The 15499-nt window shown below is 42.5% G+C and overlaps 3 protein-coding genes across 3 annotated transcripts; 1 reads left to right on the top strand and 2 right to left on the bottom strand.

Moving 5' to 3' along the window:
- Positions 1 to 3168: 3168 nt before the first annotated feature.
- On the bottom strand, positions 3169 to 5618 carry L203_103253 (uncharacterized protein; the record flags this gene model as incomplete). Its single annotated transcript, XM_066212657.1, has 15 exons — positions 3169 to 3294; positions 3352 to 3374; positions 3427 to 3665; positions 3753 to 3816; positions 3875 to 3950; positions 4019 to 4066; positions 4123 to 4162; positions 4216 to 4294; positions 4350 to 4382; positions 4440 to 4652; positions 4712 to 4874; positions 4940 to 5030; positions 5076 to 5153; positions 5208 to 5396; positions 5446 to 5618. The coding sequence occupies 15 exons, from the start codon at positions 5616 to 5618 to the stop codon at positions 3169 to 3171; spliced, it is 1635 nt and encodes a 544-aa protein (XP_066068754.1).
- Positions 5619 to 5945: 327 nt separating this feature from the next.
- L203_103252 (nucleolar protein 58) lies at positions 5946 to 7970 on the bottom strand (the record flags this gene model as incomplete). The annotated part of the gene is made up of 6 exons (XM_066212656.1): positions 5946 to 6074; positions 6133 to 6642; positions 6691 to 7085; positions 7138 to 7488; positions 7604 to 7803; positions 7852 to 7970. The coding sequence occupies 6 exons, from the start codon at positions 7968 to 7970 to the stop codon at positions 5946 to 5948; spliced, it is 1704 nt and encodes a 567-aa protein (XP_066068753.1).
- A 239-nt stretch (positions 7971 to 8209) lies between these two features.
- On the top strand, positions 8210 to 15490 carry L203_103251 (uncharacterized protein; the record flags this gene model as incomplete). The annotated part of the gene is made up of 19 exons (XM_066212655.1): positions 8210 to 8393; positions 8436 to 8533; positions 8596 to 9933; positions 9987 to 10826; positions 10894 to 11217; positions 11273 to 11748; positions 11796 to 13242; positions 13303 to 13616; positions 13669 to 13793; positions 13838 to 14004; positions 14057 to 14261; positions 14319 to 14391; positions 14446 to 14599; positions 14646 to 14744; positions 14820 to 14875; positions 14932 to 15152; positions 15209 to 15288; positions 15342 to 15432; positions 15483 to 15490. The coding sequence occupies 19 exons, from the start codon at positions 8210 to 8212 to the stop codon at positions 15488 to 15490; spliced, it is 6300 nt and encodes a 2099-aa protein (XP_066068752.1).
- Positions 15491 to 15499: the final 9 nt, after the last annotated feature.

The following is a 15499-nucleotide window of genomic DNA, read 5'->3' as shown; positions in this document are numbered from 1 at the left end:
AATCGCGTTCTCAAACCAAAAGGTCACAATAATGCAATCAGAATTGCATTATTATTCATTGGATGTAATTCATGTCATAATTCCAAAGTTATGACAATGCGGTTTGGTATCATCACCTTAGGCGACAGTGTAGGTAGGTACATACTTGAGTAGCAATAATGCAATGCAAAATAGTGGATGGATATCTAAGAACGAAATATAATGTTTTGAAGAAGAGGCTCAAAACTTGGCAGATGTTTACACTTCATTGAATTTGGTGACAAATATTTTACGGACGTCTGTCAATATGCGCTATCATATAAGCTTTTATATACCAAAATTGTTCTGTCAGATAACTATCATTCCTGTTCGTATAACGGCTAGTATGCTCGCTTGTCACTAGTTAATGATCGCGGGAGATCGGAGTTCGATTCTCCGACAGGAAGATTTTTTTATTAAAATAATTTTTAGATTGCAGTTCAACATTTATCATGATTTGATTTCTTTGACTTTTTTTGGTTTGACAAAGACGTTTTAAATATTTTATAGCCCATACGTAGAGCTTTTGTCAAGAGACCGTTTACAAAAGTATGTAGTTGTCTCTGTAGTACATCAGCGCCAGCCTGTAGTGCTGATTGGTCAAGATATTTCTATTTACATCCCTTTATAGGTCACAACTGGTATTGTTGGAATTGACCACCACTGAGACAAGTTAATATTTAACAACACATTCTATCTTCTATTATAACAACTCACAGAGCATAACCCAGTTTCTGAGACCGACCTTTCGAATGTCATGATAGACATGTCATCCAGTCCTCTTGCATCAGCAGTCGTTGATTGATTTCATCTTTCGTTCAATACTGTAGCTTCATCCACTAACCTTTGAGAATCTCTAGCCACAAAAGATTTCGCAGAAAAGGCATGGAGTGAGCAACGAGGTTTTACGCAACTGGAGTGTTGGTTTGTTTCTTCTCTAGCAGTCAAGTTAAACATTGGCGTTGGCTATATGATGCTTTTGCAAGTATTCTCAATACCTTGCTACAGGTTTGCTCTTGGGTTAGGAGACCCAAAGTCCCTCCGCCGCTATGAGGCAAAAACATCTAATCAAACAGCAAAACTGGCCATAAAAAATTTAAACAAAGACCAATATACCACGGATAGAGTGAATAAAACGGTAACCCGAATGGTTCAGCTTAACAGTCTTTCCAAACCATAGCACATTACAATCCACTCCCCTCAAACATTCGACCTAAAGCAAACCATCACTGACAAGGACAACTGGACTTGTCCTACATTGACGGTTTATCAACGTAAACCAGAAACCAATGATACCCATATCCATCCTAGTGTCAGGATCATGTACAAGGAAAGGATATAAGAAAACAGCATACTGTGTATGCAGAGGAATGATATAGTTGGTTGAACTAGAACCTGGCTGAAGGACGCAGAGCAAACAAGATATAAGGAAGGGATTGTGGTTCATAGTTCCCCAAGGAATCAATCTTGGTAGCTGTCAGAGCCTATTTGAGATAGATACTCCACTCGTCCCAAGGACTCCCAGACCAAGCCCAAGGACAACCTCACTCCTGACACCTAGGTCATAGTTCCTCTCACACTTGAGAGAATATACCGACAATCAAAAGACATTGCAGGTTGCAAGCGAGCAGAAAAGGAGAACCATTGGAGGAATCTTTCTGTTGAAAACTTGCAACTGTCGCCATCCTTGGTAAAAGCTCAAGTTGACTTTGAAATAGGGCAAGCCAGAAGGAGGTAAACGATTTTGTAATATTTCAACTTTTCAACAAGTACAACTACAAACTTTACATAAGTGAAAGCTTTCATCAAGACCAGAACAATACTCCATGTCGTCTTACCCAAGTCCAGAGTTAGCTCGTCATTCCGCTTCCACGACGGGAAACAGCACTATAGACTTTGACTTTATTATTAAAAGGGCCATAGTGTCTCTCGGAAGAGTCAGGAAAAGATGTGAGATTGAAACGGGACAATTTTAAAAAAGAAAACGATTAAGATTCTGACTCAGAAGGTTGAGTTAATAATTTTCCAAGTGCTGTTGAAGATTTTCATAAGACTTTATCTATCCTCTGTCCAGAAGAGAAGCATTATCGTTCAGCTAAAATCCAAATCAGCCAAATTGTTGGTAAGTCTCCACAGTCAAGAGCAAAACGATGTCAGAATCCCTTCGAAATGAATGTTTAGATGTATTTTGGAATTCTCCTACAGGAGAAGTTGAAAAAAACGAGAGAGACATTGAAAATGAAGTGTCAGGGATGGGTTGTGAGTTGGGAGTGGATGCAACTCGGTGTCACAATTGGGGTGTTCTGGGGGGCTTCCTTGGGACGACTTATAATAAGTAACTCTTAAGACAGCTAATTAATATTCATTCCGTAGAGAGTCTATGGAATGAATCTACTCTTTATATATCATTATTCTGAGACCATCCAATATAGGTGAGTCACCATCAAGACAGGATACACGAGTTGAGTGTCCTGACACTCGGTTGAGAAATGCGTAACTGGAACAGTAGCAGGCAACTATACAAATTGATTTTTTGGGGAGCTATCAGCAAGTCCTTCCTTATATCTTCTCGCCTACCACTGTCATTCAACCATGCCACTTCTTCAAAACACATCATCTCTTCATCTTTCCCTCTTTATCATCCTGATATACTATATTAAGAGCAAAAGGGAGGTGAATTTCGATCTCAGTGTATGTACAAGTATATATAATAAATAAAGTAACTGCACTGCTATAAAGAAGGTTGATAAATGAATTTAAAATTCTGTAGAATGTATTAATTAAGCATTTTCAACAGACGAGTACTTATCTGAGATGATTGTTGAGGATAGATAAACTTGTAGTGGTGATAATGGATACAATAATTGATAGACGGATTATGATTGATTGAGAAAAGTCGAATCACTCGAAATCTCAGAAACACGGTTTAATGAAGAACACTTTAACACCTAGTTATGTACGTATCTTGCCATGACCATATAGGATAGGGTCTGGATATGACATTATCAGTAACCTTGGAGACACCTCAGAACAATAGTGCAGATTTTGTCCAATGTCTGAGCGGCTTGGAGGTTGTGAAGTAGTGTCACACTCATACAAAACAAAGTATAACATATCACTTGCACAAGATTGCTAGATTTCATCAAAACTTCAAACTTCTTTGCCACTGACATTTCTCTCTTTCCATTGTAAAAGCCATTCGCTAACAAAGAGCTTCTCAAAATCATGTACATCTCTAATTCTGGCTGGCTCTTCCAGATGATTTTTGAGACCATTCTTAAAACGAAACATCAGTACATATACTTTGAATACTATCAATGTGGCAACACATACTTCGTCATAGTGGTGTACTCCATCTTTGCAAACGATACCATCAGCAGATGACAAGTACTGCTCGCAAAGACTCACCAAAAATGATATGAACTGGCCTTTGTATTGTGCTCTCCCTTCTCTCTGCTGTGTCACTCTGTGGAGTCATTGGCCTCCAAGGGTCCCTATCTCCATCAATAAACGCTAATCTATCTATCTTAATGCCATAGTCTCCTCGCCTGTTTACCTCATCAACATCTGGCTGAGGTGGGACCGAGAAATAATTTCCAGGTGGAAAGGCTTGTTTACAGATTTTTGCAGTGTAATCGAGCGTGAGACTATTGTAAAAGCAATCAGCAAGAATGGCAGATTTGATAGCATCGATCGCGAGGTGTAGAGAACAGAAGTTGAATAGCTCAACTAACCGTTTAGATACAATCCTTGGGCCACCTTTAGGCGCCGGCATGAAGTAACCCCATTGTGTGCAGACTGCCAGTTAGACGTCAGAATACTAGTGAAGCCACGTTTTTAGTAACTAGAAACAAACCTTGAAAAATCCATAGTCTCCATGTTTGGCTCAAGTCCGTCTTGCGAAAACTGGAGTCGTCTTGTGTGCTAAAACACTACTGTCCGTCAACCAATTTTCCCAGATTGACAATAAAAAGAGGCAAGTGAACAAGAATCAACGTACCTCTTGAATATCTGCATTGGAGCGTCCAGGGCATTGAGTGACGATTCTCTAAGTGCTCAAGGTTTAACTGCCTCCATTGAAACATGTTACTAATAACGCCTCACTTCTCGTACATATCTGGCGTAATTAGCTACGCTTGCAGGCCTATATATTCATTCTCAGTTTTTGCATCAGCAAAAAAAAAAAGATACACAGACGCTCGAATTATACCAATCTTGTTACTGGCTCCTCCTGCCGTGAGAGTGTCACAGAAGTTGTAGAATTCATTGGAGCCAACTGCAAAAATCATCAACAAGTACCCTAAACAATTTGTTGTGAATGCTCAGCTCACCTGTCAAATCCCAATTCTTTGCTTGCCAATAGTCTATCCAAAATCAGTCGCAATCTTCATTGCAAATACCACATCGAAGTTTATACTCACTCAGAGGACTGCTTATGACATCCGCAAAATCTTCGTCTTCAAGCACATCCAATCCAAAAAAGCCTTTGAAAATCTTTGGCCAAGGACCAGGACGATCGAGCATATTATCTATAAACTCTATAGCTCTCTGCAGAGTGTTGATACAATCAGAAGGTCCATATTGTTGGATAGGATCAAAATATTGCGGAAAATTGATTTGGGCGTGGACGACCGCTAGAATTGACGTTTTAATGATGATGGCACATCGATTAAAACTTGATTAAAATACTAACCACTGCTGGCAATGGCCCCCCAAACAAGATGTGGATACTGTACTCTCATGTGCGCCGCGCGAGCTCCTGCGTAAGAGCCGCCATAATAGAACCAAGGAGTTTCGTTAGGGTGTAAGGAATAGTCGATGGAAAGAGATTGTGGCAGTTCGAAGTTTTCAATAAACTGAAAGATGACAATAGAAAGTCAGTTAACACACTTCATGGCATATACTAAGCTGTTGCACCTACATGAGCCGAGTCTTCTAGAGCTTCTGCATTGTTTAAGAATCTAAGATCGTCTGTCGAGAATGACTTGACTGGTACAGATTCTCCATAATATCTATCATGATCAATGATGGCCAACTCAATCTAAAACACGACTTACCGATGTTCTAATATTATAGACAACCCTTCCGTGTGGTTGCTCAAAATTTCCAAGATACCCTTCTCCAAGAACGGCAGCCTTTATATTTCTTCAACACATCTTTCTACCACAGGTTAATATAGAAACACCGACCGATTTTCTCCACTTGTCTCGCCTCCATCGAGAAGGAATATCGGACCTCCGGGCTTGTAGAGGCTAGCGTCTACCCAATATCTCTGACAAAAAGTTTCGTTGTTTGAAGGATCGAAATGACTGACTTTTTGTGGAAAACAATGTGGTTCGAAAATCGAAGGCCTCTTGTTTTTGAAAGTATTCTGGGTACTGAACTTATTTATTAGGTTCCTTTCCCGTAGACATGGAGCAAACTTACCTTGAGTATGCCGATAGATACTCTACAGCCTCTTGTTCACGGAGTAGAGCTTTCCATAGGCCTATTTGTGGACGACCGTTTAGCAAAAGTTGTCGGTGAATGGATGGATCCAAAGTTGGCTTCGCAAGGATTGCAGGGATAAGTAAGGTGATTATGAGCATCCATGCTGGCATTGTAGTAGTCCGCCAATGTTGACAGGATGGAGATGTAATAAAGAATGTAAAACACTGTATTTTGTGTTGCAATGTAAGGATATCAGATGCGGCTTACGCCGCCATAATAGTTTCACGCCAAACCATGATATACTATCACTGGTATTATCACAATATTGCGGAAGTGGGTATACGTGCATACAAGGCCCATGGCGAACCCAAAATAGGATAAAAGAAGAATAAGCAAATTCTGACAATGCAATGGGATTCTCTTATGACACATCAGAAGGTCAAAAGGTAAAAAAACAGAAAACATAACGAAAGCGAGATTTAAATAAACACGACAGTTTACTCAACCTTCTTCCTTTTCTTTTTCTTCCCCTCTCCATCTTCATCTTCTGCCCTCCTCTTTTTTGAAATTTTCTCCCCATCTCCTTCCTTCTTGGATTCCTTCTCAGCCTTCTTCGCAGCCTTGGCCTATTCTCTCTGATCAGCACTGGGCTACGGGAAGAATTTGATTTAAAATGATACGTACTGCCTTCTTTGCTTCTTTCCTAGCCTTTCGTTCTTCTTTGCTCTCACCCTCTACAACCGTTAAATCTCCGTCTGCCATGCTGATATCTCCAGTTTCTTCGACTGCTAGTGACTTCCTCTTCTTATTCTTCTTATCCTTTGCAGGTGTATCAGATTCCTGCTTGAAAGTCTCCAATGGTTGCGTGGATAACATTCCATTCTCGCCAATCGGCATATTATCAGAAGCAGAGTTGTACATTCCGGTGACTGCATTCATTTCAAACTTGGGTTGCTGTCTTCCAGCTCCGTTAGTGACCTTCCTTACACTCTGAATGCCAGCCTGGTGCTCCAAAGCTCGAAGCCGACTCTCAAGTTTAACACGATTGGAAATACCAACTTCGGCAGAAGAGGCATCAGAACGAGAATCAGCATCGGAGAGAGCGTCAACACGAATGGAGAGGGCAGCTTTGGTGGCAACCATTCGAGCCATTTTGCCCTTGAGCTTTTGTGGAGCTTGACCAATTAACGATGCCTACTAAAGTCAGTACAATGGAAGCAAATGATATAAGACCAATCATACGTGATAGATAAGACCGTACTTGGGAGTATCGTGCTTGGTCTTGAGAGCCCTGAAAAGAGCCTTTTCTGCACCAAGAATTTGGACTGTGGAAGCTGGATGCTTAGCCAGACTCATCAAGCTTCCAGCATGACTAATCAATCTCGCTCCAACTAATTCTCCGACGAGCGCGGTGAGGTTAGGTGCGATAGCCTGCATTCTGTTCCTCAGATATTCGCTCAATTGCGTACGATACTCAGAGATAGATATGACTTGGTCACATAAGGAGTGGATATGGGCAATATCTGATTCAGATATTTCGGTGCCCATTGAGAGTTCAGCGGATTGTTTAAGTTGAACTTCAAGATCTTCGGGAAGGATAAGGGAAAAGTCAGTGGTAGAGGCATTTGTTCGGAAACCTATAATGGCATAAATGGCAAACTAATGAGAAGCGAAAGAGATTCGGCCTACCCATAACCTTGACGACACGAGCATAAGCAATATTGTCTACAATTATCTTTGCCATCTCCGGGAAATGCCATCCATACCATTCCTTAACTCTCATGGCATAGATGTTGATCTCCTTGTCCAGATCATCCAGCAAAGCAATGGCCTGGATGACCATAGTATCAACCTTGTCAGTGGAAAATTTGAGTTTGAATCGGGAAAGAGAGTGGCCGAGACCCAGAGACATGGTATTGAGATCTTTCTGATTTATGCCACCGAGAAGATGAGAAAGCTGTTGCCGAATGCCACGATAAAGGTCTGCAGTGGTAGAGTCGGAGAGAACAGGGATGGAAAGGGTTTTATTTATAGTCCCAGCTGAGCTAGGTGTCAGTACAATGACAGCTGTATGTCGCTCGACTAAACAGGTGGACCAAATCCAAAGAAATTCGCTCCTGAAACCGCTAGCAATAGAGAGCGATGACCAGCTTACCCAGTTTTGGCTCCGAAACGATCAGCATCTCCTCCAATTTCTTCTTCTTTTTCTTCTTTTCTCCATCTTCCCCAGCGCCGCCAACAGCTCCTACCAAAAATTTTGAAAGAGAATCAGTTAGTCTTCCCTCCTGCACTGCAGAAAGATCCTCCACAGCCGTAGCTGTAGAAGTGAATCTTTGAATGGCTTGAACTTTCAAACTACAACAGATTCAACGGTAGCTAGGTCAATAAAAAGATAGCACATACGCCTTGTTGGCTCCTTCTGGTGTCTCAAATTGCTTCCACAAATCCTTGTTATCTAGTTTGGCATCGTTACTGAGCTTGAAGACCACAAAGCCAATAGATGTCTCTGCGAGCACCAACATTCTTTAGAGATCGATTTTTGTGGGCGATATGGATATGGAGGAAAAGATTTTGCATAGGAGATGAGGAAATTCTAATTTTTGATAATGATAATATTAACACGTAACGATGCAGATGTCGGCGACCTCCGCTTTCCGCTTGTAAGTAAATCGTCATGGTAATATTCGACGCGCAAGTGAGTATTATTTGATTTTGCATTCATCGACAGCTCAGTCAATCATCACTACACCTTTGCCATTGCATGTCTATGGCGGGCCATTGCTTCAGTATTCTACGCCGTGCACCTCACACAACAGCACCACAGTACGGACAACAGGCTCTAGAGTCGGGAGCATTCTCATACGACGACCAATATTACGAACAAGAAGACTTTGACCTAGAGGAAGAGATAGCAAGGCTTGAACAGGATCACGCAGGCGACGACTGTAGGTAGTCTCTTCATACGCCGACAACACTAATCGTCACAGCGGACGACGACGACGGCTTAGACTTTGTTCAAATGTCTGAAGTATGGCCCTCAGCGGTACCGAACCGCCTGGGAAAGGGCTATACCCGCCCGGGCGGCGTATATCGCGAACTGGAGGACGTGAGTGTCATTGCTTAATACGGTGTACCAATATGTTGTAGCCTAATGATCCTCGCCTCTCTACTTTGGGGCTTCAACTCTCCTTACCCTATGAGGTTGAGACGCTTGTGGAGATGGATGACAAGCTTGACCTCATCTGCGCCAAGTTAATCGAATGCATTCACGCTCGAGAATTCGGAATGGGATTCAGAGTTTGGGATTCCGCGCTCTCCATCTGGATGACCATGGGTTACCCAATGAAGCGACAAATCAAAATCAAACTGATCTTCCTATATTACGAAATTATTTTCATTCCCGGCATCTCTTCGAGCTTGATCGAGGATGTCGCGAATCAATTCATTACACTCGTTTCGGATCGATCATTGACTATTTATGATCTACGCATTCCTTGGCGGCCTCTGTTCGACGCACTTTATGAGGAACTTTTTCCTCATCCTAATAGACTTTCTCGCCATTCTATTAACCTTGCACCGACCCTACTCAATGTCGCAGAAGAATCTCAGCGCTTCTTTCATCCTGGTGATGTGGATGACATACTTGAGGCCATTTTACCTAATCTTCAAAATAACATGGACTCAATTCTTGCTACTCAAGCCTTTCTTGTTCACTTTCTGCCTATCACCCACTGTCAAAAATGGCTTCCGGTCTTATTTCGTCTTTGGTCAGGATTAAATTCAGGTTTATGGGACGACCAAGCTTCAGACATCATGGGTCAACTCGCTATTCTTCATGTTGATCCCAGACGTTCTGACCCTTCACTTGTCTCTAAAATTCCTCGTTCTCTGCAAAATGACCCTTATTTTGACCGAATCAACCCAAGCATCAGAAACCAAGCTCGAAACCATCATGCTCGTCAATTGGATGTGGAGGGCAAAGTAGACGAGGATAGTGATGGCCTTACTTATTGGATGATTCCCTCCCTAGTGGGCACTGAAACATCTTTGACCGATCCGGAATGGAAAGGTATCCGTAAAGACATCGGAATCTTTACGGATCAGCAATTCGAGTTTATCATGTCCAAGTGTCTTCGCTCACTTAATGTTCCTGTGGGTGGCAACCTTGCAAGTCAAAACTCGATGTCTGTTACTGTTGCGGACACTCGTGCATCTAAGAAAGTACTCGATGCTAAAAAGCCCGTGGATCGTGTCCAAAGCTTGGCTGAGACAATTGTTTTCTCTATGTCTGAGGATTCGCTTCCAATGTCTCCAAACTCAGGTGTCAATACACCTTCAGGAATTGCTACACCCACTGGAATGTCTGCAGGTAAAGGACCACTAGGGAGGGTTTTGGCCCAAGAAGGGGAAAGTCAGCAAAGAAGATATCTGGCTGGTTGCAAGGCTTTGGATCATCTGAATCAACTGCTAACATCTTGCGAGACTGTATGTAATTTTCCTGTTCTCTTTGCGTGCGTTTATTTTCTTATCCTGTATAGTTCTTTCATCCCTCAAATTCTGGTCATTGGTCTCCCTTTCTAACAACTTTTTTATCCCACCTCTCCTCTAATTTCCTTGAAAGATGGAAGTCTGAAGAAGATCCTTCATGTTCCACGCCTTTCCAATGGCGCCTAACTCCGCAAATTAAGCGCGCTTTTGTCCTCACTCTTCGCGGTGTAGCGTTGACCGCAATCTTTCAGAAAGAGATGAAAGCCGTTGGTAACGCAGTGTCGTGTCTGAAGAAGTTGGGAGCATTGGAGCCGGACCTGATTATGCCTGCAATGATAGAGCGGGCTGTCCCATCTTTGCAAGGATTAGAAGAGACACAAAGAACACCAGCTGTTATCTACGCTCTTTCTGCTCTGGCTCAGCCCCTCGCCGCCCGATCTATCTGGCGTGCAGGCGGTTTGTATGTTCCGGACATTCTTGCGCTACTTTTGCCCGGAATTGATCTCAATGATCCTTCAAAATCTGCTTTGGTATCAATGTGTATAAGCAATATGATTGATTTCATTCACATGTCCGATATCGCCGATATTGGCGGTGATGATTCTGCTGTCCAGACAACGACACCTCAGGTGAGAAGTAATCGAGCTTTGAGGAAGATTGAACGCCCGAAAGTAGAAGATGATCCCAACGATCCTATCACTCTTGAACAAGAAGATCTATCCCCGACTGAAATCAATTCTCGAGTGCGGTTGGCTACATCTGCGTTTCGTGATTGGGTCCCTGAGTTTTTAGGGAGAATATTGTTGCTTTTTGGAAATCTACCCGAAGAAGGTGGAAAGAGTGGAAGAACAGGAGGGAAGACTGAACAAGTCACGCTGCAGAGTGTTCTTGTACGTGTTCTTGCCATAGTGTTGGCATTTTGTAAAAGCAATGACTTCTAATGATTATCATTATTAGCACACTTGTGGCGGTGTCTTTGCTGCCCTAGACGACAAGTTATACGACATAGCCCTTGAACAAGTAATCGAATACGCCACGACAACAACTCGTGCTAATGCTGTTGATGCTGTCGGTGAACTTGTGCGTAATCTCGCAGCCTCTAATGCTCCCAAGGTTTTTCGCAAGGTTTTTCCAATTTGCAAGCAAAAGATTCTTAGTGAATTGAAAAGTGGCGCAAGTGGTACTAGAACTACAATCACCAGCGTGCCGGTCCCAGGAGATGCAGGCTTGCATTGGTGGCAGAGTATCCTGGTTGGATGTTTGATTCCCGGCCGAGTCAAAGTGAGTGCTCTTGTCTATTTCATTAGTCGAGAGCAATAATCGAACTTAAAACTAGTTGTCCGACCCCGCGTTTAAGAATGATTACATTGATCTTCTTCGTACCATGGTTGACAATACTTTCTCCGAGCGAGGCTGGGCTTGGACAGGCAAAATTCTTGAAAAGACTATCTCTTCCCTCACCTCAATCTACTTTCGCGAAATGAAATTTTTAAGCCCTACTGCGATGTTCTCTCCGGACTTTGCTGCTAATCACCATCTGTATTGGGGAAAGCTCTACCGTTCTTCCGAGGTTCAGCCTCAATGGAACACCCCAAGTAAAGAGGATATTGAAATGGCATTCGACATTATCAAAATTGCCGACGAAGCCAGAGAGAAGATAGAACAATTACTGGTTGAAGGAAGATATGGTGACAAGATATGGAGCAATGAATTCTGTAGGGCTATCAATGTAATTGATAAAATCCTACGAGGAAGTTATAACCTTATCAAGGAGATTGAAGGAAGAAAGAATGGAGAAAAGAAAGCCCCTTCGTATGCTCTCTTGCAACTAATAGAAGATCAAGCTAATAGAGGTCCAGTTACTTGCCGCAAGCTTTGACAATCGACCTGCCAACTTATAAGTCGGGCCTGGTTCTCGCAGATCCCAACGATCTGAGGTTCATCTACATTGAGTCTTTCCGCCATCGTGTTGGTGAAACTCTACATCGTGCAGCATGTGCTCTTCGTACCGCAGGTCAATCCGACTCGTCTGTAGACGCTGTTAAATTGCTTGTCACCACTCTCGGCACATTTATGACCGCTTATGGTGTTCGCTCAAAACAGTTCAGCAATTCTCAGAATGCATTGTCCGCAATGACAATCACGAAGAAGATGTTTGAAAATCAAAAAAAGCAACATAGAACTTTGTACCTTGCAACCGCTTCAATTCATCATCAAACTAGACTGACTACCCTTGCATATTATCGAAAGAGATCTGGGTTGGATGACAGGCTTATCGTCAATATGCTCGATTTCTGTCTTTCACCTTTTGTGAGGATAAGAAGATCTGCACAAAGTACATTAGACACCATTGCGAAACTTTATAAAGGTGTTTGGGTTCTTTGTTTTCCTACATTATTTGATGCACTCAAACCCGGAACCGATCCTGATATCATGAAGGGTGCCCTCTATGTTCTTCGATACAATCACATCGGTATAAACCGAATCGGCAAAGATTGGAGGCAGCTCTTAGAGCTCGCAGAGCATCTACTCAATGCGCACCACGAGAACAAAGCCTCTGTTCAAGCTTTGATAAGTAAGGCTACAGATGAACTCATAGGCAGAATCAAGGAACCCACCACCTTCGATATGGACGTTGGTTTGGAGAAGGTAATACTTGCGGCCAAGGAACTGACTGCCCAAATCTCATACCCGCCTGACTCTGCTCTTATTGATCTTGTGCACCAAGGCACTCTGGAAAGGTTCCACAAACAAAATCAACAATGGGATATCTTCGTCGACCGTATACTGGCCATCGCTAAGAATCCTAATTTGAACTGGCGATACGTTCTTTCGGCAGCGAGATTCTTACTCGCCGTCGGTAGAAGAGATCGGCCTATAGATCTGAGGCTAACCGAGTTCTTTATGGGTAACGTACAGAATGCTTTACCGAGGATAAGGGATTACGGCGTTGTGGGAACAACTCGATTGTTGTTCCAAATGACATTAAGGTCACTCTGCAAGGGCTCTGAAGATCGTCTCTTCCTTCAAGAACCAATCGACCACTTTTCAACAGAAATTCCTCTTACCAACACCTCTGCTACCTTCACTCAAAGTTATCTTGCTTCATTCCGAGAACCATATGAGGATGAATCTCAGGTAGTATTGCATGATAGACCACAGTCAGGCTGGCTTGCCTGGGGTAAAAAGATTGAAGTATCAAGATTTACTGGATGGGACGAAGCTTCATTTGAAGTTGAGCTAGAGAGTGTATCAGCGAAGAACATGATTGGCGAGGTTATTGGTCATCAAGCTTGGTGGGAACGTGTAAGTCTGAATGTTTTTTCTTCTTCTTTTGACCATGAACAAAACTGATGATTGGCAAAGTTATCAGAACTTTGGGCTCAGGAGAATGAACGCAACTATCCTTCGGCCACTCATATTGATTTTATCCTTGCCCTTTCACAAATTTATGGCATATCTATTTTTCATTCAATCAGGCCCATTATAGACGCTTATCTCTCGGAAATGGAAACAACAAGAGTTTATGATAGACACAAGATGAGGGCCATGTGGGAATTTTTGTCGGGAATGTTGCGAGGTGGGATTGAATGGTCGGGGAGGGAACGAATTGAGTTTTGGGACTGGTTCACACCAAAGTTGCCAGAAATATACGGAAATATCAGACATGACACTACCAAGTAGGTCTAATCTCGTTAATGTCAAATTGACTAAGCACTAACTATTAAGTAGATGCTGGGATACGTCAATTGAATACATCCTGTGTGAACAAGATCCAAGAAGATTCAGGCCTATCATTGACTTCTGCATCCAAACTGCTTTGAATGCCAACTTCAGTGGCGCCTCAGCATTCAATCGTGAGTTGTTTCTTTCCTCTATCTCTACTGAAATTTGGACATAGTTGCTCGAAGTGTTCAACTCGCACGATCTGTCATCAGGTGTCTACAATGGCGTTTCAATGCCTGGGCAGATGACTTCACTAAACTCTATTTCAAGGAAGTTGCTTGCCCTTACGCTGACGTCCGTGGGATGATCGCCTCAGTCCTAAACGCCATCGATCAATTGAAGGTAAGAGTGCTGTATCCACGATACATAAAATGTGCTCAATGTGATATCTCAGTTTTACCCATCATATCCTTCAGCAACTGCTCTCGTTTCTGATATACTTAGCGATCCAAATGATAAAATGGATGTCATGCACATCCGCGGTGCATGTTATCAGGCAGAAATTGATCAAATAGTGAACTCATTGTCAGAATTGAAGAAAGAAAGACCACATGGACCTGTAGCAATCACGTCTGTTCATGATTTAACAGCAACTACTCGTAAGCCTTCCATCATGTATTACGATAACCATACTTGAAGCTGATCATAAGATCAAGTAATACTTTGGTTGACTGTTGAATTGTCCGATGTACATGCCGTATCTGCTTTTCCTTACGTCATTCCTATTCTGTAACTATCATTTACAAAACTTCTCATGAAACATTACCGCTGATGCTGTGACAGACCCCAAATATTTGAGCTTAGAGAGCTCCATGACAACATAGAGCTTCAACGCAATTGCGGACGCCTTCTTGCTATGATTACTGGTATTACTCCGGCTCTTGATCTTGTTGAGCCTCTTATGGCTTCTCTCATCAGCATTCTACAAGCCTCCACAGTATGCCAGCCTTACTGAAGCAGATTTTACGCTTATTACAATTTAGTCTTGGAGAACAAGAATGAATGTAATGCCAGTCTTGAGTTTAGTATACTTTAGGAATCTGTCACTGTTATCAGAGGCATGTAAGGCACTCTGTCTTGACGTAAGTTTTGTTGTCTTCATTTTGTCTACCACAATATCTCTGTTGTAACTTGAATTGAGGTATGTTATTTGGTAGGTTGTGTCTTCATGTCTGAGAGATCCCAATCAAGAAGTACGAGAGATGGCTTCCGTGTATGTCTCTTTTTCTACGGCTTAATATCAAAGCTTGCTGATTAGATGATCTACAGTTCATTGAGCGGATTTCTTAGATGTTCACAAAGAGCTATGGTGGTGGTCCTTAAGGATCGATTTACTAAAGAAATTCAATCAATCAATCTCCCCAGACGCCGTGGTGGACCTGGTCACGTCAACCCCGAATACCAAACCAAACTCGTCGAGCTTCATGGTGCGGTTCTCGGAGCTTCAGCACTTGTGGAAGCATTCCCTTATACTGTTCCAAAATTCATACGTCAGCCCCTCATCACCGTGATTTGGTTAAAGCAAGTTGTTGATTTTGTATTATAGCCAATCTTCTCGCCGATGTGCTTGCACCGCGAGTGTCAGAACCCCCCCCTGTTTCGACAACAATCAGATCGTGTGTAGCAGTGAGTTGTTCTTTAATGATAACTGTATGAGACGACGCCGATTGGCTGTATAGTCTTTCAAACGGACCCATGAAAAGTATCAAGACAGGTTTTCAGAAGATGAACTATCAGCAGTAAATTACGCTCAGGCCGGCAACTCTTATTGTATGCCTTCCTTGGACTCACAGAAGAGTTTAAACTGACAACGGCCGCAGATGCTTGATTTGTGTAG

This window comes from Cryptococcus depauperatus, chromosome 3 (genome assembly GCF_001720195.1).
Source record: "Cryptococcus depauperatus CBS 7841 chromosome 3, complete sequence".
Taxonomy (NCBI): domain Eukaryota; kingdom Fungi; phylum Basidiomycota; class Tremellomycetes; order Tremellales; family Cryptococcaceae; genus Cryptococcus; species Cryptococcus depauperatus.
Note: the sequence above shows the minus strand (reverse complement) of the source record. Positions and strands in the feature narration are given on the sequence as shown.